The sequence below is a fragment of the Anguilla rostrata genome, chromosome 2 (genome assembly GCF_018555375.3).
Source record: "Anguilla rostrata isolate EN2019 chromosome 2, ASM1855537v3, whole genome shotgun sequence".
NCBI classification, from domain to species: domain Eukaryota; kingdom Metazoa; phylum Chordata; class Actinopteri; order Anguilliformes; family Anguillidae; genus Anguilla; species Anguilla rostrata.
The window spans coordinates 22,292,646-22,308,206 of NC_057934.1; the positions used below are offsets into that span (position 1 = coordinate 22,292,646).

The 15,561-nt window shown below is 45.9% G+C and overlaps 1 protein-coding gene across 9 annotated transcripts in view; it reads left to right on the plus strand.

Moving 5' to 3' along the window:
* Nucleotides 1-15,561, plus strand: part of tdrd1 (tudor domain containing 1) — a 34,956-nt gene that overhangs the window by 13,386 nt on the left and 6,009 nt on the right. For 8 of the 9 annotated variants that reach the window (XM_064321255.1, XM_064321258.1, XM_064321260.1 and 5 more), the window contains exons 8-21: nucleotides 1,173-1,352; nucleotides 1,864-2,007; nucleotides 2,969-3,137; nucleotides 3,713-3,799; nucleotides 4,992-5,168; nucleotides 6,738-6,845; nucleotides 6,963-7,133; nucleotides 9,237-9,569; nucleotides 9,686-9,817; nucleotides 10,066-10,173; nucleotides 10,568-10,738; nucleotides 11,498-11,722; nucleotides 12,667-12,786; nucleotides 13,095-13,208. In XM_064321255.1, the coding sequence (XP_064177325.1) occupies nucleotides 1,173-1,352; nucleotides 1,864-2,007; nucleotides 2,969-3,137; nucleotides 3,713-3,799; nucleotides 4,992-5,168; nucleotides 6,738-6,845; nucleotides 6,963-7,133; nucleotides 9,237-9,569; nucleotides 9,686-9,817; nucleotides 10,066-10,173; nucleotides 10,568-10,738; nucleotides 11,498-11,722; nucleotides 12,667-12,786; nucleotides 13,095-13,208 (2,239 nt within the window). The remainder of the gene's footprint in view (nucleotides 1-1,172; nucleotides 1,353-1,863; nucleotides 2,008-2,968; nucleotides 3,138-3,712; nucleotides 3,800-4,991; nucleotides 5,169-6,737; nucleotides 6,846-6,962; nucleotides 7,134-9,236; nucleotides 9,570-9,685; nucleotides 9,818-10,065; nucleotides 10,174-10,567; nucleotides 10,739-11,497; nucleotides 11,723-12,666; nucleotides 12,787-13,094; nucleotides 13,209-15,561) is intronic. The other variant, XM_064321256.1, reaches the window with a different exon arrangement.

Consider the following 15,561-nt stretch of genomic DNA (forward strand, 5'->3'; position numbering starts at 1 on the left):
AACTATTTTTTCTTGAAAAAATACAATTCAATAGTTAACAAGCATGCCGTGAGACCATTCTGACCTAAAACCAAGAATTTTAATATTGGCTAGGTGACAAGTGACGTCGAACCTATCATAAAGCTAGCTGGCATTCAAAACCCGTTTCAGAGGGTCTTAGAAAAACGTTATGTATACACTGCGCGACCACACCATTTAAAAAGCAAGACAGTGCTAGGGAGATTAATTTGATTGACTTATGGTTTCATGCAGTTTTATTAAGTAATGTAATGACAAAATGACCAAAATTGGTGCTAATTGTATGGTATAAAACGAAAAGGAACTATTTTTTCTTGATAGCATCATTGTTTTCATAGAATTAACAACCAGAGGTTTTTGCTTAACAACGGTCCAAATAGAACTACCAACCGGAGGTTTGCTTAACAACGGTAAAGCCGCTACACTCTCATTCATGGGCTCTCATTATGTTCCACTCGGGAGCGGCTGAGTCACGTGCGATGCCTAGTGGTAAAATTCGGTATTACCGGTCCGGTCCGGTATTTGGCTTAATATCAAACCGGTTTGAAAATTCTTACATACTCCCAACCGTAATAGGTAGTAATAAGCCATCATCATCAGTCACTATCATTTTGTCCCAGTCAAAATTCCAGTGTAAAGACAGTCAATGAGCAAATATACTTATTATATTGGTTTTGCTATTGGGGGCAGTGTAGCACAGTGGGTAAGGAACTGGGCTTGTAACCGGAAGGTCAGAGGTTCGATTCCTGGGTAGGACAGTGCCGTTGTACCCTTGAGCAAGGTACTTAACCTGAATTGCTTTAGTACACATCCAGCTGTATAAATGGATACAAAGTTGTGTCTGGATAAGAGCATCTGCTGAATGCCTGTAATGTAATGTATTAGCTGTATAGCTGCAATCACACATTCAAATTTCTGGCCTCTGGGATTCAAAGCTAATAAAAATTGCAGCTTTTAAAAGTGAGCATGCATGAACATTCTCTTGCACAATCCACAAGAGTATGACAATATGGACAACCCAGCTACATGGAAATTTTCATGTACTTGTCAACAATAAAGAAGTTTTAAAAAATCCACCAGGGTTCTAAAACCATTCACTTGTATGCCCCTGGCCAGTGTGAAATTGTGAAGCGTTACACGTGTGGCTTTCACAGGCATCTGTGGTAGAGCTGAGGAATCCTGGGAAGTTTTTCATTCATGTCCAGTCGGCGGAGATGACGGAGCTCCTGCACAACGTTACCATGGCGCTGCAGAAGACCTATGCAGGCTCTCTGGGCACTGAGTACCTGCCTGACTATGGAGAGCTTTGTGCTGTCAAATACTCCCAAGATCAGGTAGGAACTTGTGCTCTCCACCTGGGGGAGACATGCACAGGTGATGAATGAGGAGTTTAGTGGTCTTAAATGGCAAGGAGAAGCAGTGGGTTGTTGTCTGGTACTTAACTGTGAATTCTGAATACCTGATTAAGATTCATTGAATCTCTGTGAAAAAACATTATTACATATTCCTCAAGTAAGTGTTATTTCTGTGTTGTTTGATATTTACCATAAGCACAGCAGCTGATAGCCTTATCTTGAATTAAGGGAGAAAGTTGCTTTTTGATACTGGTCTCAGGCTGTCAAATTAAAATAGCTAAATGCTCTGAACACTAATGATATAATATCATGTGTTTGTTATGCACAGTTATATACTGTCTTATTTACTGCATATGCTCAGACAAGACTAGTAGTTCACACAAATAGTGTTTTCGCTTTTGATATTGAACATTGAGTGAGGTTTTGTTGCTTAATATGAAGGACTTTTTTAAGTGAAAATGCTTTTTCCTGTTCCCTGATGCGCATACAGAATTGGTACCGGGGTGCGGTGCAGTCCACAGATGCCGTTTACAAAACTGCCAGCGTTTTCTACATCGACTTTGGGAACCAAGAGGTGGTGACGCTGGACAGGATCAAACCCCTGTCCGCATGCGTGGACCTGGCCCCCCCATTTGTGAGTGCGGAACTGCAGGGGGGGAAAGGCCAGGCCTATGAGGGGGGGGTGGGGGTGGGGGCAGGCACTGCTGTCCACTGACTCCCTATCGGTGATGCATTCATCTGAGAAATCGCTTGCTCTCAGTGCAGCGACGTGTATCGCTGCACTGATATCAGGGTTCTTACAAGGTACTTGAAGTTCTTAAAGTGCTTGAAATTAAGTGCTGGAATACTTGGAAAGATGTGCTTGGAAAGGTCCTTAAAACTAAATTATCTAATATCAGAAATTGACATTTCGTAAGACTGTTGTGTGTGACAATTTCCCAACAATTTGACATCATGATTTCAATAGAAAAAAGAATACCAAGATAATACTAAGATTATACTTTTAGATACTAGTATACTGTTAGAACTATTTTCATATATGCGCTGTCATGTACTTTTGTCATACAATGTTACACTTTGAGAACCATCAAAGATTTCAGTTACTTGTTTTGTCCAAGATCATTGAAAATGGGGAAATAGTGCTTGAATAATTACTTGAAAGTTGGTGGCTGAGGGGCTTGTGGCCTGCCTGCACTAGTTCTCACACGGTACTCATAAGCAGAGACCGGGCCGCTCAGCTGGCGGAGTGCAGAGAGGAAAGACAACATTTTAGGGAAGCATGTGAGCACCCGCCCTTCCAAATTGACAGCTGATTGCAAACGTGTTGGTGTTAAAGCGATGGACCTGCAGTTAATGATTGGCCGTTCTCAATCGGGAAACTTAAACAGTTTGTGCAGCATCTCCTTTAGCGCATTGAAAAAATTCTACTGCCTGTCTGAAATAGCATGTTCATTGCTTAATATTTCAGCGCGGTCTTCTCCCCCTTGTAAGTGTCGTAGTCTGTACTGCAGCCGTGTGAAGCTGTCTGATACAGGTCTCAGATGGTCACGTTCACGCTGTAATGACGCCCTGTGTGTGGCGCTGTTCCCGGGCAGGCTGTGGAATGCCGAGTCGCGGGCGCGGTGGCGGTGACGGGCAGCTGGACGGAGGAATCCTGCATCGCCGCGCGGCAGCTGCTGGCCAGGAAGAGCCTCCCGGTGACGGTGGTCGACGTGCCGGACAACGCCGACGTCTGGGCTGTGGACATAATGCTGCCTGCTATAGGTACGACGACCCGGGGGGTCAGCTGTAGTTACCGCTGCGGCCTGACATTAGCTGCATGACAGCAGTACCAAACTTTTCCTTTCCTCTGTTAATGTGGTAAAGGTCTGTTTCTTTCAGGTACCATAAGGATTTTTTTAAAATTAAGTTATTTATTTTTTATAAATCATTTCAATGCTAATGAATGTAAGTTTAGTTATTTTTTTTATTTATTTTTTTTACTGAAGTTTCTGATGGCCTGCTAGCATCACAATAGCTGGTTTAGAAGCTTTGAAGAGTTTGTGAGAATTCACTTCTGAGTTATTCCAAAGAAGCTTGTACAGCAGCACCTCCAGTGCTTGTATGTGTGTATCTCACTCACTCACTCCCTCATCCCCGTTGCGCCGGCTGTCACATATGTGTGTATATTACCTGATTATTGGTTGGAAATATGTCATATGATGCATACAACATGAGACTCAATGGAAGAGGTGGCTTGGCTTGGTTTCTTTTGTATAGTGGTGAAGGGCTTTTTCTGTATGGTCTGGGAGGTGTTGGAACCGCGGCTGGAAGGTAAATCTTTGGCATTATTTTCCTAGGGAAGAAGCTCAGCGCGGTCCTGGTGGAGCAGGGCTACGCGGTGGAGGAGTCCAGCGGACCTGCAGAGCCAAGCGACCAGGACATCGGTGAGGCTCTGTGCCCTGGTGTCCATGCACAGGCCAGCTCAGATTCACTCATTTTATCTACCAAACTAACTGATGTAAAATTATCTTTACCTTCCCCATGACTTATGGGGAATTTGTCTCAAGGGCAAATAAGCTCCTCAAAAAAGTTTGGAAATTTGTGTTTGGTCGATCATATGTCTGTTGTTACTGTATTATTAGTAATATATATGTATGATATATGTATCTTATATCATTGGAAAGCCTGTTCATTTCCCTCTACAATGATGTCCCATTTGTAAGGATCATGCATTTGTGGGAGGAGCAGCACAGCTGATTATGTGGGTGGAGTCCCAAGTGCCAAATTTCCCTGCCAATGTCAAACAGTGTATTCTCCTGTTGGTATTGACTCTGTTGTTTTGAGTTGTTCGGGGGATTGGATGATTGAACTCTCTATCAGTAACAAGGAACAAACAAGACATATTGGTAATTTTGTGCTTTATTCATTGAACAAACAGTCAGGAGCCTCAGTAGCAGGTGGAAGAACCATACGCAGCCACAACAGCCTGGCACCTCCTCTTCATGCTGGTCACCAGCCTGGTCACGCGTTGCCGTGGGATGGCATTCCATTCCTCAACTAGGATTCGTCGCAGGTCAGCCAACATGGTTGCGTTGGTCACTCTAGCACGTACAGCACGCCCAAGCTGATCCCACAAGTGTTCAATTGGGTTGAGGTCTGGGCTGTTGGCAGGCCATTCCATTCAACCATGTTGGCTGACCTGCGACGAATCCTGGTATAACATACAATGCTAATAATACAGTGACAACAGAGATATGATCGACCAAACACAAATTTCCAAACTTTTTTTGAGGAGTTTATTTACCAAATTTAAGATTAAATGTTTTGCTGCATGGAACTGTATACTGACCAAGTAGGATTTCTGTCTCCAATAAGTGACAGGCAAATGAGGTCTCGTTGATTCTGTTTAGATTAATGATGTTAAGACATAATTGTCTATTGCTTATAACTTACCTACTATAACTTTGTCCCACTATTTAATTCCATAAATACAACTAAATAGCACAATGGCTAAATGTAGTTTGCTAAATGGGTGCATTGGCATCTTTCAAAACACAGAAAAGAAACCAAAAATGTTTTAATTTCACCACAGTAATGCTTCAGCGCGTATGTGAGTCAGAGCTCTGTGTGTTCCAGACTCCATACTGAGTGCAGCTTTGGAGAACTTCAGACGTTCCTCCGGGGGTCGGAAGGACAGTGTGGAGATCCTGCCCCCTGAGCCTCTGACGCAGGGATTGGGCGACAGCTTCTCCGCCATGGTGACCCACGTGCAGTGCCCCTCTGAACTCATCTGTCAGAAGGTGGAGAATGCCAGTGAGTATGACTTCTCTTGATTGGCTCCTCCATCAGTCTTTGAGCTTTCCAGCTGGCTACAGGTTGTGAGGATCGCAGAGCTCGCTTGTGGTTCAGGTGGTGTTTGCACTATCCGTTTGCATCTGAATAGTGCTGAACAGTCAATCGGATTCATATTGAAATTGCGTTTCGAACATTTTGGAGTTTGGAAATGCAAAACACCACCACCAATTTTTTATTCCACCCTAAAGAGATGGAGAAACGTCAGATTATTGGAAAGTTGGGCTTGACTGTGGTATTACATTCGCTGAATGCATTGCAGATGCTGACCAAAAACATCCTACAAAATGTTCTTTCAAGGTTACTGGAATGTTTTGTCAGTGTTATAACACTGCCACTACATGGCAACAGCTTTGAGAGAGGTTTGTGTTAGCCTGGATGTTGTTTGAACAGGTAGCATAGAACGGCTAAAGCTAGAGGATAGAAGTCATTCAATTGGAGTGCTGTTGGCGAGGAGAATGTGACTGTAAATTAATGCTCAAAAATAATTATTTTGAAGCACTGCCTTTGTGTGTCTTTGCTCTTGAGACATTGCTTACATATGATATTTTTATACAAAATATATGAAGTGGTATGCAAAAGTTTGGGCACCCCTGGTCAAATTCTATGTTTTGTTGAATCTCTCAGTGGGGGAGAAAAAGAAGAACCCAAGTTCTGCAGGGTACAAACTTAAACAAGACATATTTCTACAAATTTTAATGCACTATTTCTGTTTATTGGCTGAATGCTTATTTGCCCAATTTGACCAGGGGGTGTCCAAGCTTTTGCATAACCCTGAAATATGCATATATTACGGATATATAATATAATGTGCATTAGGCGTCCCCATAGCTGGTGAAACTGATCCCCTGAAGCCAAAATACTGCCTTGCAACTGAAGTACCACTTAAGGTCTATGGCAGTATTCTAACAATTAAACCAGTGTTTCCCAGCCTTTTTCCTTCTGTGGCGCACTTTCCAAATTTACGGAATCTCACGGCGCACCAGTCTCGAAAGCGTGTGACGTGCTGATGTGACACGTGTGATGTGAATGGGATTTGCTCTTTATTTTTTCAAGTTTTTTTTTTTTTTATTCATTCAAAAATTTTAAAGGATTTTTCACACGGCACACCTGACCTTGCCTGATGGCACACCAGTTGGGAAACGCTGAATTAAACGACACCTTTTCATCTTTCAGTAGATTATATTCATTCTAGGTAATTCCATGGGGAAAAATGATTGACAATACTTTTATTTTAGATTGTTGTATGATTCCATATAATTCTTTTGCAAAGAAACTTTTGAGTTAAGGTTTTCTAAGTTATGTGCATTCCAGGTTAGAAAAGCTATTGCTAGAGCTGTATTCAGCTCCAAGGATTGGTTTTAATGGTTCAGTTAGCTCAAGTTGGGCTCCTGAATGAATGTGTAATGCATGCTCGAAAGAAATGGCAAATGTTAACCCTAAAGATTATTATATTTCTCACAATATCTAGCAGTGTGATATTTTATTCATGTTGTTCAGTCCTACTTCTGACCTGGTGCTCCAAAACAGGTGTGATTCAGGAGATGCAGCTTAAGCTGAGAGAGTACTGCGCACAGACTGCGGCCAGCGAAGACTTCAGACCTGCCCCCGGCTCAGTCTGCTGCTCACAGTTCACAGGTACAGGAATAAGAGCCAATCACACAGGCCCAGGGGTGTGTCCTATTCCTGACACTAATGGCCATCGCCCCATTAGTGTTATTCATTGCACTCTTTTGCCCTGCCTGTCCCCTGCAGAGGACCACCAGTGGTACAGAGCCACAGTTCTGGGCTACTCTTCAGAGACCAGGGTCTGCGTGGGGTACATCGACTTTGGAAACTCAGAGGAGGTGGATTTGAATTGCCTGCGGCCCATCAATGCAGAGCTCGCGGCATTGCCAATGCAGGCCATCCCCTGCGTCCTGGCAGGTAATGCTCCTGGCACCAGTCACATATCCCCGCCCACTGCACCTGTGTCACATATCCCCGCCCACTGCACCTATCTACCACATATCCCCGCCCACTGCACCTGTCTATCACATATCCCCGCCCACTGCACCTGTCTGTCACATATCCCCGCCCACTGCACCTGTCTACCACATATCCCCGCCCACTGCACCTGTGTCACATATCCCCGCCCACTGCACCTGTCTACTACATATCCCCGCCCACTGCACCTGTCTGTCACATATCCCCGCCCACTGCACCTGTCTGTCACATATCCCCGCCCACTGCACCTGCGTCACATATCCCCGCCCACTGCACCCATCTGTCACATATCCCCGCCCACTCCACCTGTGTCACATATCCCCGCCCACTGCACCTGTCTATCACATATACCCGCCCACTGCACCTGTCTGTCACATATCCCCGCCCACTGCACCTGTCTACCACATATCCCCGCCTACTGCACCTGTCTACTACATATCCCCGCCCACTGCACCTGTCTGTCACATATCCCCGCCCACTGCACCTGTCTACTACATATCCCCGCCCACTGCACCTGTCTGTCACATATCCCCGCCCACTGCACCTGCGTCACATATCCCCGCCCACTGCACCCATCTGTCACATATCCCCGCCCACTCCACCTGTGTCACATATCCCCGCCCACTGCACCTGTCTATCACATATCCCCGCCCACTGCACCTGTCTGTCACATATCCCCGCCCACTGCACCTGTCTATCACATATCCCCGCCCACTGCACCTGTCTGTCACATATCCCCGCCCACTGCACCCGTCCGTCACATATCCCCGCCCACTCCACCTGTGTCACATATCCCCGCCCTCTGCACCTGTGTGTCACATCCCCGCCACTGCACCCATCTGTCACATATCCCCGCCTACTGCACCTGTGTATCACATATCCCCACCCACTGCACCTGTCCGTCACATATCCCCGCCCACTGCACCTGCCTCACATATCCCCGCCTACTGCACCTGTCTATCACATATCCCCGCCCACTGCACCTGTCTATCACATATCCCCGCCCATTGCACCTGCCTCACATATCCCCGCCTACTGCACCTGTCTATCACATATACCCACCCACTGCACCTGTCTATCACATATCCCCGCCCACTGCACCTGCGTCACATATCCCCGCCTACTGCACCTGTCTATCACATATCCCTGCCCACTGCACCTGTCTACTACATATCCCCGCCCACTGCACCTGTCTGTCACATATCCCCGCCCACTGCACCTGCGTCACATATCCCCGCCCACTGCACCTGTCTGTCACATATCCCCGCCCACTGCACCTGCGTCACATATCCCCGCCCACTGCACCCATCTGTCACATATCCCCGCCCACTCCACCTGTGTCACATATCCCCGCCTACTGCACCTGTCTATCACATATCCCCGCCCACTGCACCTGTCTGTCACATATCCCCGCCTACTGCACCTGTCTACCACATATCCCCGCCCACTGCACCTTTGTCACATATTTCCGCCCACTCCACCTGTCTGTCACATATCCCCGCCCACTGCACCTGTCCGTCACATATCCCCGCCCACTGCACCCATCTGTCACATATCCTCGCCCACTGCACCTGCGTCACATATCCCCGCCCTCTGCATCTGTGTGTCACATATTCCCGCCCACTGCACCCATCTGTCACATATCCCCGCCCACTGCACCTGTGTCACATATCCCCGCCTACTGCACCTGTCTATCACATATCCCCGCCTACTGCTCCTGTCTATCACATATCCCCGCCCACTGCACCTGTCTATCACATATCCCCGCCCACTGCACCTGCCTCACATATCCCCGCCTACTGCACCTGTCTATCACATATCCCCGCCCACTGCACCTGTCTATCACATATCCCTGCCCTCTGCACCTGCGTCACATATCCCCGCCCACTGCACCTGTCTATCATATATCCCCGCCCACTGCACCTGTCTGTCACATAACCCTCCCCAGCGCACATTTCTCAGACCTCCCCAGTACAGCTCTCTCATACCTGTGTCCTTCATTTTTGCACATAAACTTGATCAGCGCGACTGTCACAATTTCAGATGTGAAGCCCGTTTCGGGCAGGTGGAGCGACGAGGCAATCTTGCTGCTGAAGAAGAGCGTCTGCAACAAGTTTGTACGTGTGGAGATAGTGGGGGAGCGGCAGAGCGCGGCGCTGGTGGTGCTGACGGACGAGTACAGCGACCCGCAGACCAGCGTCAACGAGATGCTGCTGGCCTCTGGCCACGCCCTCCTGGACGACACCTCGCCCCCGCGGGCTGCCGCCCGGGCCCTCGCCAACACCAATACCCCCCAGCAGCCCACCAGCAACAGCCTTACCGGAGACTCCGCGCCCCTGCCAGCAGAAAAGGCCAACCAAATAGAGGAACCCTCCAGTAATTACTAGCATGTTCCCTATGTTTTTTGGACATGGTAGCAATAAAGAGGATGACATATCTGACACTTCCCCACCGCATTGATTATGTGATTCTTGGTCATGTGATCTGCTCAGCAGCCGGGCCCCCCGCGTCCACGCTGCAGTGGTCCTGTGCAGAGCTGCCGTGTGACGGTCAGACGGTGGAGCTGGCCATTAGCATGGTTGAGAACCCCGGAGAGTTCTATTGCCATCATTACAATGCCAAAGGTACCGGCGCGCACACACTGTTTGCCCCCCTCTCTCTCTCACACACACACAAATGCTCTCTTTGCCCCCCCTCTCTCTCTCTCACACACACACACACACACACACATCAACCGTGGTCCTGGAGAACTGCAGGGCGTACTGGTTTTCTTTGTTGTTTAGCACTTCTGTACAGCTACCTTGCCTTGCCTCTAAATTGACAGCTTTTATTAAGATCAACAAAAGGAGCAAACTCAGTGCGTGTCGCGCAGATATCCACGCCCTGAAGGAGCTGTCGGGTCAGGTTCTGGAGCACTGCCGGTCCCAGGGCGCGCCCTTCATGCCCACCGTGGGAGAACCCTGCTGCGCTGTGTTCCCAGGTAATGACCACGTGGTCCCAGTGACCACGTTAGGGAGGGAAAGAGGAGGGTTTGAATGTTTGACCATGAGTTTATTCATTTATTACTTGGATACATTTTATTTATTAATATATTTATTTATTTTTTCTAATAAGGAGAGATCTGTGGAGCCATCATAAAATTGGAGTGATTTCTGTGACAGTCCTCGTGTCTAATAGTGTCTGAATGCAGTTTTGTTGTGTAGTGAGGTACACAGAATCCTGCAGAATTCGACTGATGAAAGATGCAGCCATTTGCGTTTTTAATATTGTAATAGAGCTAAGTGTTCATGCTTAGGTGTGCATACACAGAAAATGCGAGTGCTTCATTTTGCGGAGTAGAGTTTGGTAACGCTGGTGATTTCTCACCGGGACAGGGGATGGGTCCTGGTATCGGGCAATGGTGCTGGGTTTGGCACCGAACAAAAAGGCCAGTGTTTATTTTGTGGACTACGGAAACACCTGTGAGGTGGAGCAGACCCACGTGCAGGCCATACCGCCCCAGTTCCTCAAGCTCCCGTTTCAGGCCATACGCTGCTGGCTGGCAGGTACTGTGTGTGCGCATGCGTGCTTGTGTGTATGTGTGCGTGCGTGCATGTGCACGCGGGTGGATGGATGTGACTGTGCATGTGTGTGCATATACATTTGCGTTAGTGTGGGTGTGAGATGGCAGCTATCACTGGCTATGCTGGTGCAGACAGAAGGGTTTCTTGATATGGAAAGGTTTAAAAAAACTTGAAAGAATAAAACATTGAATGACTGAATACAACAAGATATTAACCGTTGTACCCACTATACTGAATTAAATAAGTGACATTTTCGGGGTCCTTTAAAAATTGCATGCCCATAACCTAAACAGCCTTTCTTATTTTTGCACTGCTTTTACAGGTTAGTGGAGATTACAAATATTTCTAAATTTTCAATTCCAATATTTTCCTCTGTTTTGATAAATTGTCAATCCCTGCCATTGAGCAGAACCGTAAGTGAAGTGTGGGCGGATAGATGTTAGCCCACTTGCCTAAAGGCTTCACTTGTGATAATCAGATGAATACCTTTTAAACTGAATCTTTAACAATAGGCTTGAGAATATAGCACCTCACAGTGGTGGGAGGTGTGAAACTGGTTACAAAAGAATTCTGTTGGCACAGTTGAGCTTGATGCACTTCCATGGCTCCCCAGCAGGTGGCACTGTAAAACCTCTGTGCGAAATGACTTAAACTCGTATCTATGAACAAGGAGTGGAGCTCATTTTATGCGGCAGTCTGAAAGGAAGTGAGCTGAAGTGAGGCCACTCTCCGTACCCTCAGGTGTGGAGCCCCCGCAGGGCGGCTGGGGGGCGGACGCAGTGCGGCGGTTTCAGGTTCTGTCGGTGGGCCGGCAGCTCCAGGCCCGGGTCTGCTCCATCACCGAGAGGGGCTTCGGGGTGGAGCTCATGAGCGACGGTCGGAGCATCGGCGCCCAGCTGCTGGCCGAGGGGCTGGCCAAAGCCGGCGGTCAGCCGGAGCCCCCTGCAGCCACTCGGGGGTTGCCAGGTAACTCGGGTCAGATGCAGGTTTCTGGAAGGATATATTGTAGAGGGTGGGGTTTCTTTGATTGCCAGCAGTTGGTGCAGACTATGAAATGTGATGTTGGTTAAATACAGTGGGGACCACAAGTCTGAGGCGACTACCAAGCATAGTCTTTGCTTGCATTGTGCAAGCGAGTTGGCCTTAAAACCATTAAAACTTTTCTAACTACTCAGTTTTGACTGAATTTTTTTTTGATCGTTTGTTGGTACACCTGTATTTTTGTTTTCCCCTGGACGGGTTGGCATTTCCTCACTGTAATTGGTGGTTGCAGGTGTATTTAATGTGTTTAAAGATGTCTAAACAGACGCCTTCAGAACAGAAATGAATAGAAGTCTGTAGTTGTGAGTGTGTGGCACAAGGGCAGTAGTTGCGTGGACTGCTATGCGATAAGCTCCAAATGTGTTCATCATGTCAGCACATGCCCATTAAAAACTGCCAGCCTGAAAGTAGAATTTTCATTTCAACTCCTATTCAGAAAACAGTTTTTATAGTCAGTGTATTTTTTTGCTGAACAATATTTGAGCAGCTGATAGACAGCATAAGAAAAGCTTTAAATGTATATAATGTTGCCAGTTTTACGATTTAGTCACCCAGGCATTGTATAGCATTGCAAAATGGGTTTTATAACAGAATGGAATGGGAACTCTGGGTTATTTTACATTTTCCATTTGTGTGACAGAATGTGCTAATTTAGTTGTATTCGGTGCAGCCCAGCAGGGGCCACCCATTTTAGAGTTACACAGGCACATATCTCAGGTCAGGAGGGATCACCGATGCGCTCAAGTCCCACATTTCTCTGAGTGAAATGTGGGACTTTTCCTGGCTGAAAACTGCTTGATGAATCCTCTCAATCTCCCCTCTTCTCTGCCTTTGCTTCTCTTTAGTTAACTGCTGTGTTATTCCACCAGGGGGCACATTTCCTGTGGACTGGAAAACTGTGGAGTTACCGAGAAACAAGCCCTTCCAGCCTCGTGTAGCGGCTATCGTCAGTCCTTGCCTGTTTTACATAATGAGAGAGGATAACAAGGGTGAGGAGAACACACGCAGTCGCACACACACAAGCCCGTGCACACACACATCCACAGACACACACACACACACACACACACTCAAGCACGTGCACACACACATCCACAGACACACACACACTCAATAATAGCTGGCCGCAGGAACATTCTTCTAGGCACATATGGTTTGAAAAGTTAACTCTGGGTGTTTATTAGCAAATGAAAATGTTAGTGTGTTTCTTTTTTTTTTTTGTATTTGACATACCATGCATGTGATTGTGATTTCCCTCTTTACATATAATTAATTTATGTGTGGTTTACCCCCCCAGACATGGAAAAAGTTCCAGCTCTCATGAAGGATCTGGCAGCCCACTGCAGCGCCCTCACTAAAGCCTCCCCTTCGAACCCTCAGCCTGGAGCGGCATGTTGTGCCCAGCTGACAGGTACAGTATCCCTGCGGGCCTGGATGTGGGTTTATGGGCGTGTGTACTATGTAGTGTCGGTATTTATATGTGCATCTGTGTAGGTGTAGCCGATATACGGCCCCTGGGGTTTTGTGTACATGCAGCCATGGAATTGACCTTCAATTACGGTATTTCGACTTTTGCACGGGCTGTAGTATTTTGTGTGTGTTTTTTTTTTTTTTGGTCAAAATGTTTCCAGTGCCTTTGAAAACTTTTAAAAAGCAGGGAAGGCTGTGCCATGAACATCGCCCTAGGAAAGTATATTGGCCAACCGTCGTAGTTTTAGCCTATAGTATAGGCCAGGAATCAGCAACTCACGGTCCTCGAGGGCCGAGAACTGCTGGTTTTCCACCCTCCCTTTGCCTGGGAGTCAGGTGTGAAGACAGTCTGGCCAATCAGTAGCACTAATTACCCGGGAGAAAAGAAAACCAGAGCTGGATTTGGATTTGAGGGCCAGAGTTGATGATCCCTGATATAGGCCAAACTGACACTGTTTACTTGCCTGTCTTTAGCTCATCCATTTAGCACACCACAATAAGCTTGCAAGTAGCCTAAACTTATAATGTCAGGGTAGCTAGTCTCTTCCAAACTATGGGTGGCATGATAATGAAATATAGGTGAACCATTTATTATATTAATACCCATGCCGGTAAACGGTATGCAGTGTGCAGACAATGCTGCACATAGTTATATTGTTAGTAATGCCTGCAGTGTGGAAAAAAAAACTAAAAATGCCTGGTGTTCTTTCCACAAGTATGTTTTGTAATGGCACAAAATAAGTGTCTGCACTTTTTAAAGGTCAAATTTGAAGTGAAAATGTTCTCTAGTGCATTTTTTTGCCTCAGCTATGTTATGGTCATGTGATCATATGTAATTTAAATTAAAGAAATTTGTGGAATGAACCATTGTATTGTTATTTGGTTATTATTTATTGATAACATTAAACTGTATTATTTGCTTATCTTTAATTTAACACTAGTTTGCATTGTTATATACACTGAAGTAGTAGTTTGTGAATGAAAAGAGTTTTCAAAAAAACGGGGGGGAAAAGCAGAAAATGTCTTAATGGGTCAAAAAAAACAGAATTTGGAGAATTTTTGGAAAATGGAAATCTTCTTTTTAAAAACAGAATCCTATGAGCCCTACCTAAAGTAATATGTTATGCAATTGGTCATTTATAATGTACAGAAGTCTCAGGAAGAGACATGCAGTACCAAGTTGTCTATAAGGTCAGTCAGCTGGTGGTGTGCAGGTGTGAGTGTGAACGAGGGTGCAGGTTTGTGTGTGTGTGTGTGTGTGTGTGTGTTAAGCCTATCATTTTTTTTGTTAGATAATCAAACTTGTTTGAATCTATCAAAATTTTGAATATGTAAATGACGGTTTGAATGTTTTGTTGACATTCCCTGTAATGCCAATAAGGAGGGCCACACTCTGTGTTCATTTGTGTTGTGCTCATAACAAAAAGCCATGCTATTGTTTTGTCTGGAGTATATAAGTTAGGTAGCCTTAAAATAAAGTTCATATGTGGGTCATGCTTAGCCTGTAGGCTGTACATTCCAAATGAAGGAACCAAGAAAATTGTAACTCCAACGCACCTCAGGAGCGCTATTTGGAAATATTACAGGTTCTATACCAATGGAGGCAAAATAATAACCAAGGAGAAAGTCTCATGCAACACATGCAAAAGTGGCAACTGCCATGTAGGCACTTTTTCCCCCTCCAAAGGAGATTGGTCAGTTCAGTTTAAAGTAGACCATGCCAGCGTTGTGAATTAATACATATGTGTTATTTTTCAATCTTTTTATCAAGAGTCTATCTACTATGCCATTTTATTGCTGTGAACAGCATCATTGGTATGGTTGTGACATCCCCTGGTTTTATTTTGTTTAATTCAACTTCAGGAGGCTGTTGTCATTATTTCTTTGTCATAGCATAGCACATTTGAGCTATTTAGCTACAGATTTAATGGCAAATTAAAACTGGGCCATAATAATGGCCATTTAGGCAACGTTTTATTGAGGTTTTCTCTTGTTTCTTTAGTTTAGTCTTGTTTCCTTTCCTCCTGGTCTGTTTCATTGTCAGCTGGGTGCTTTCTGCCTGACAAATATCATGTATGACACAGAGCTTCATATACAGTGCATGTTTTTAATTAGATGGTTGAAAAGGGGATCAGCATTGATCAGGTAATCATCTCTTCCCCTCCGTGTGGATCCTGGGTTGGAATTTGGGGAAAAGCCGGTAATTTCACGTCTGCAGTCGCGTAATTACACGTGCAGCATCTGGCACCACGCATTCTGCTTCATAACTACCATGTTGAGAGCACACTTGTGAC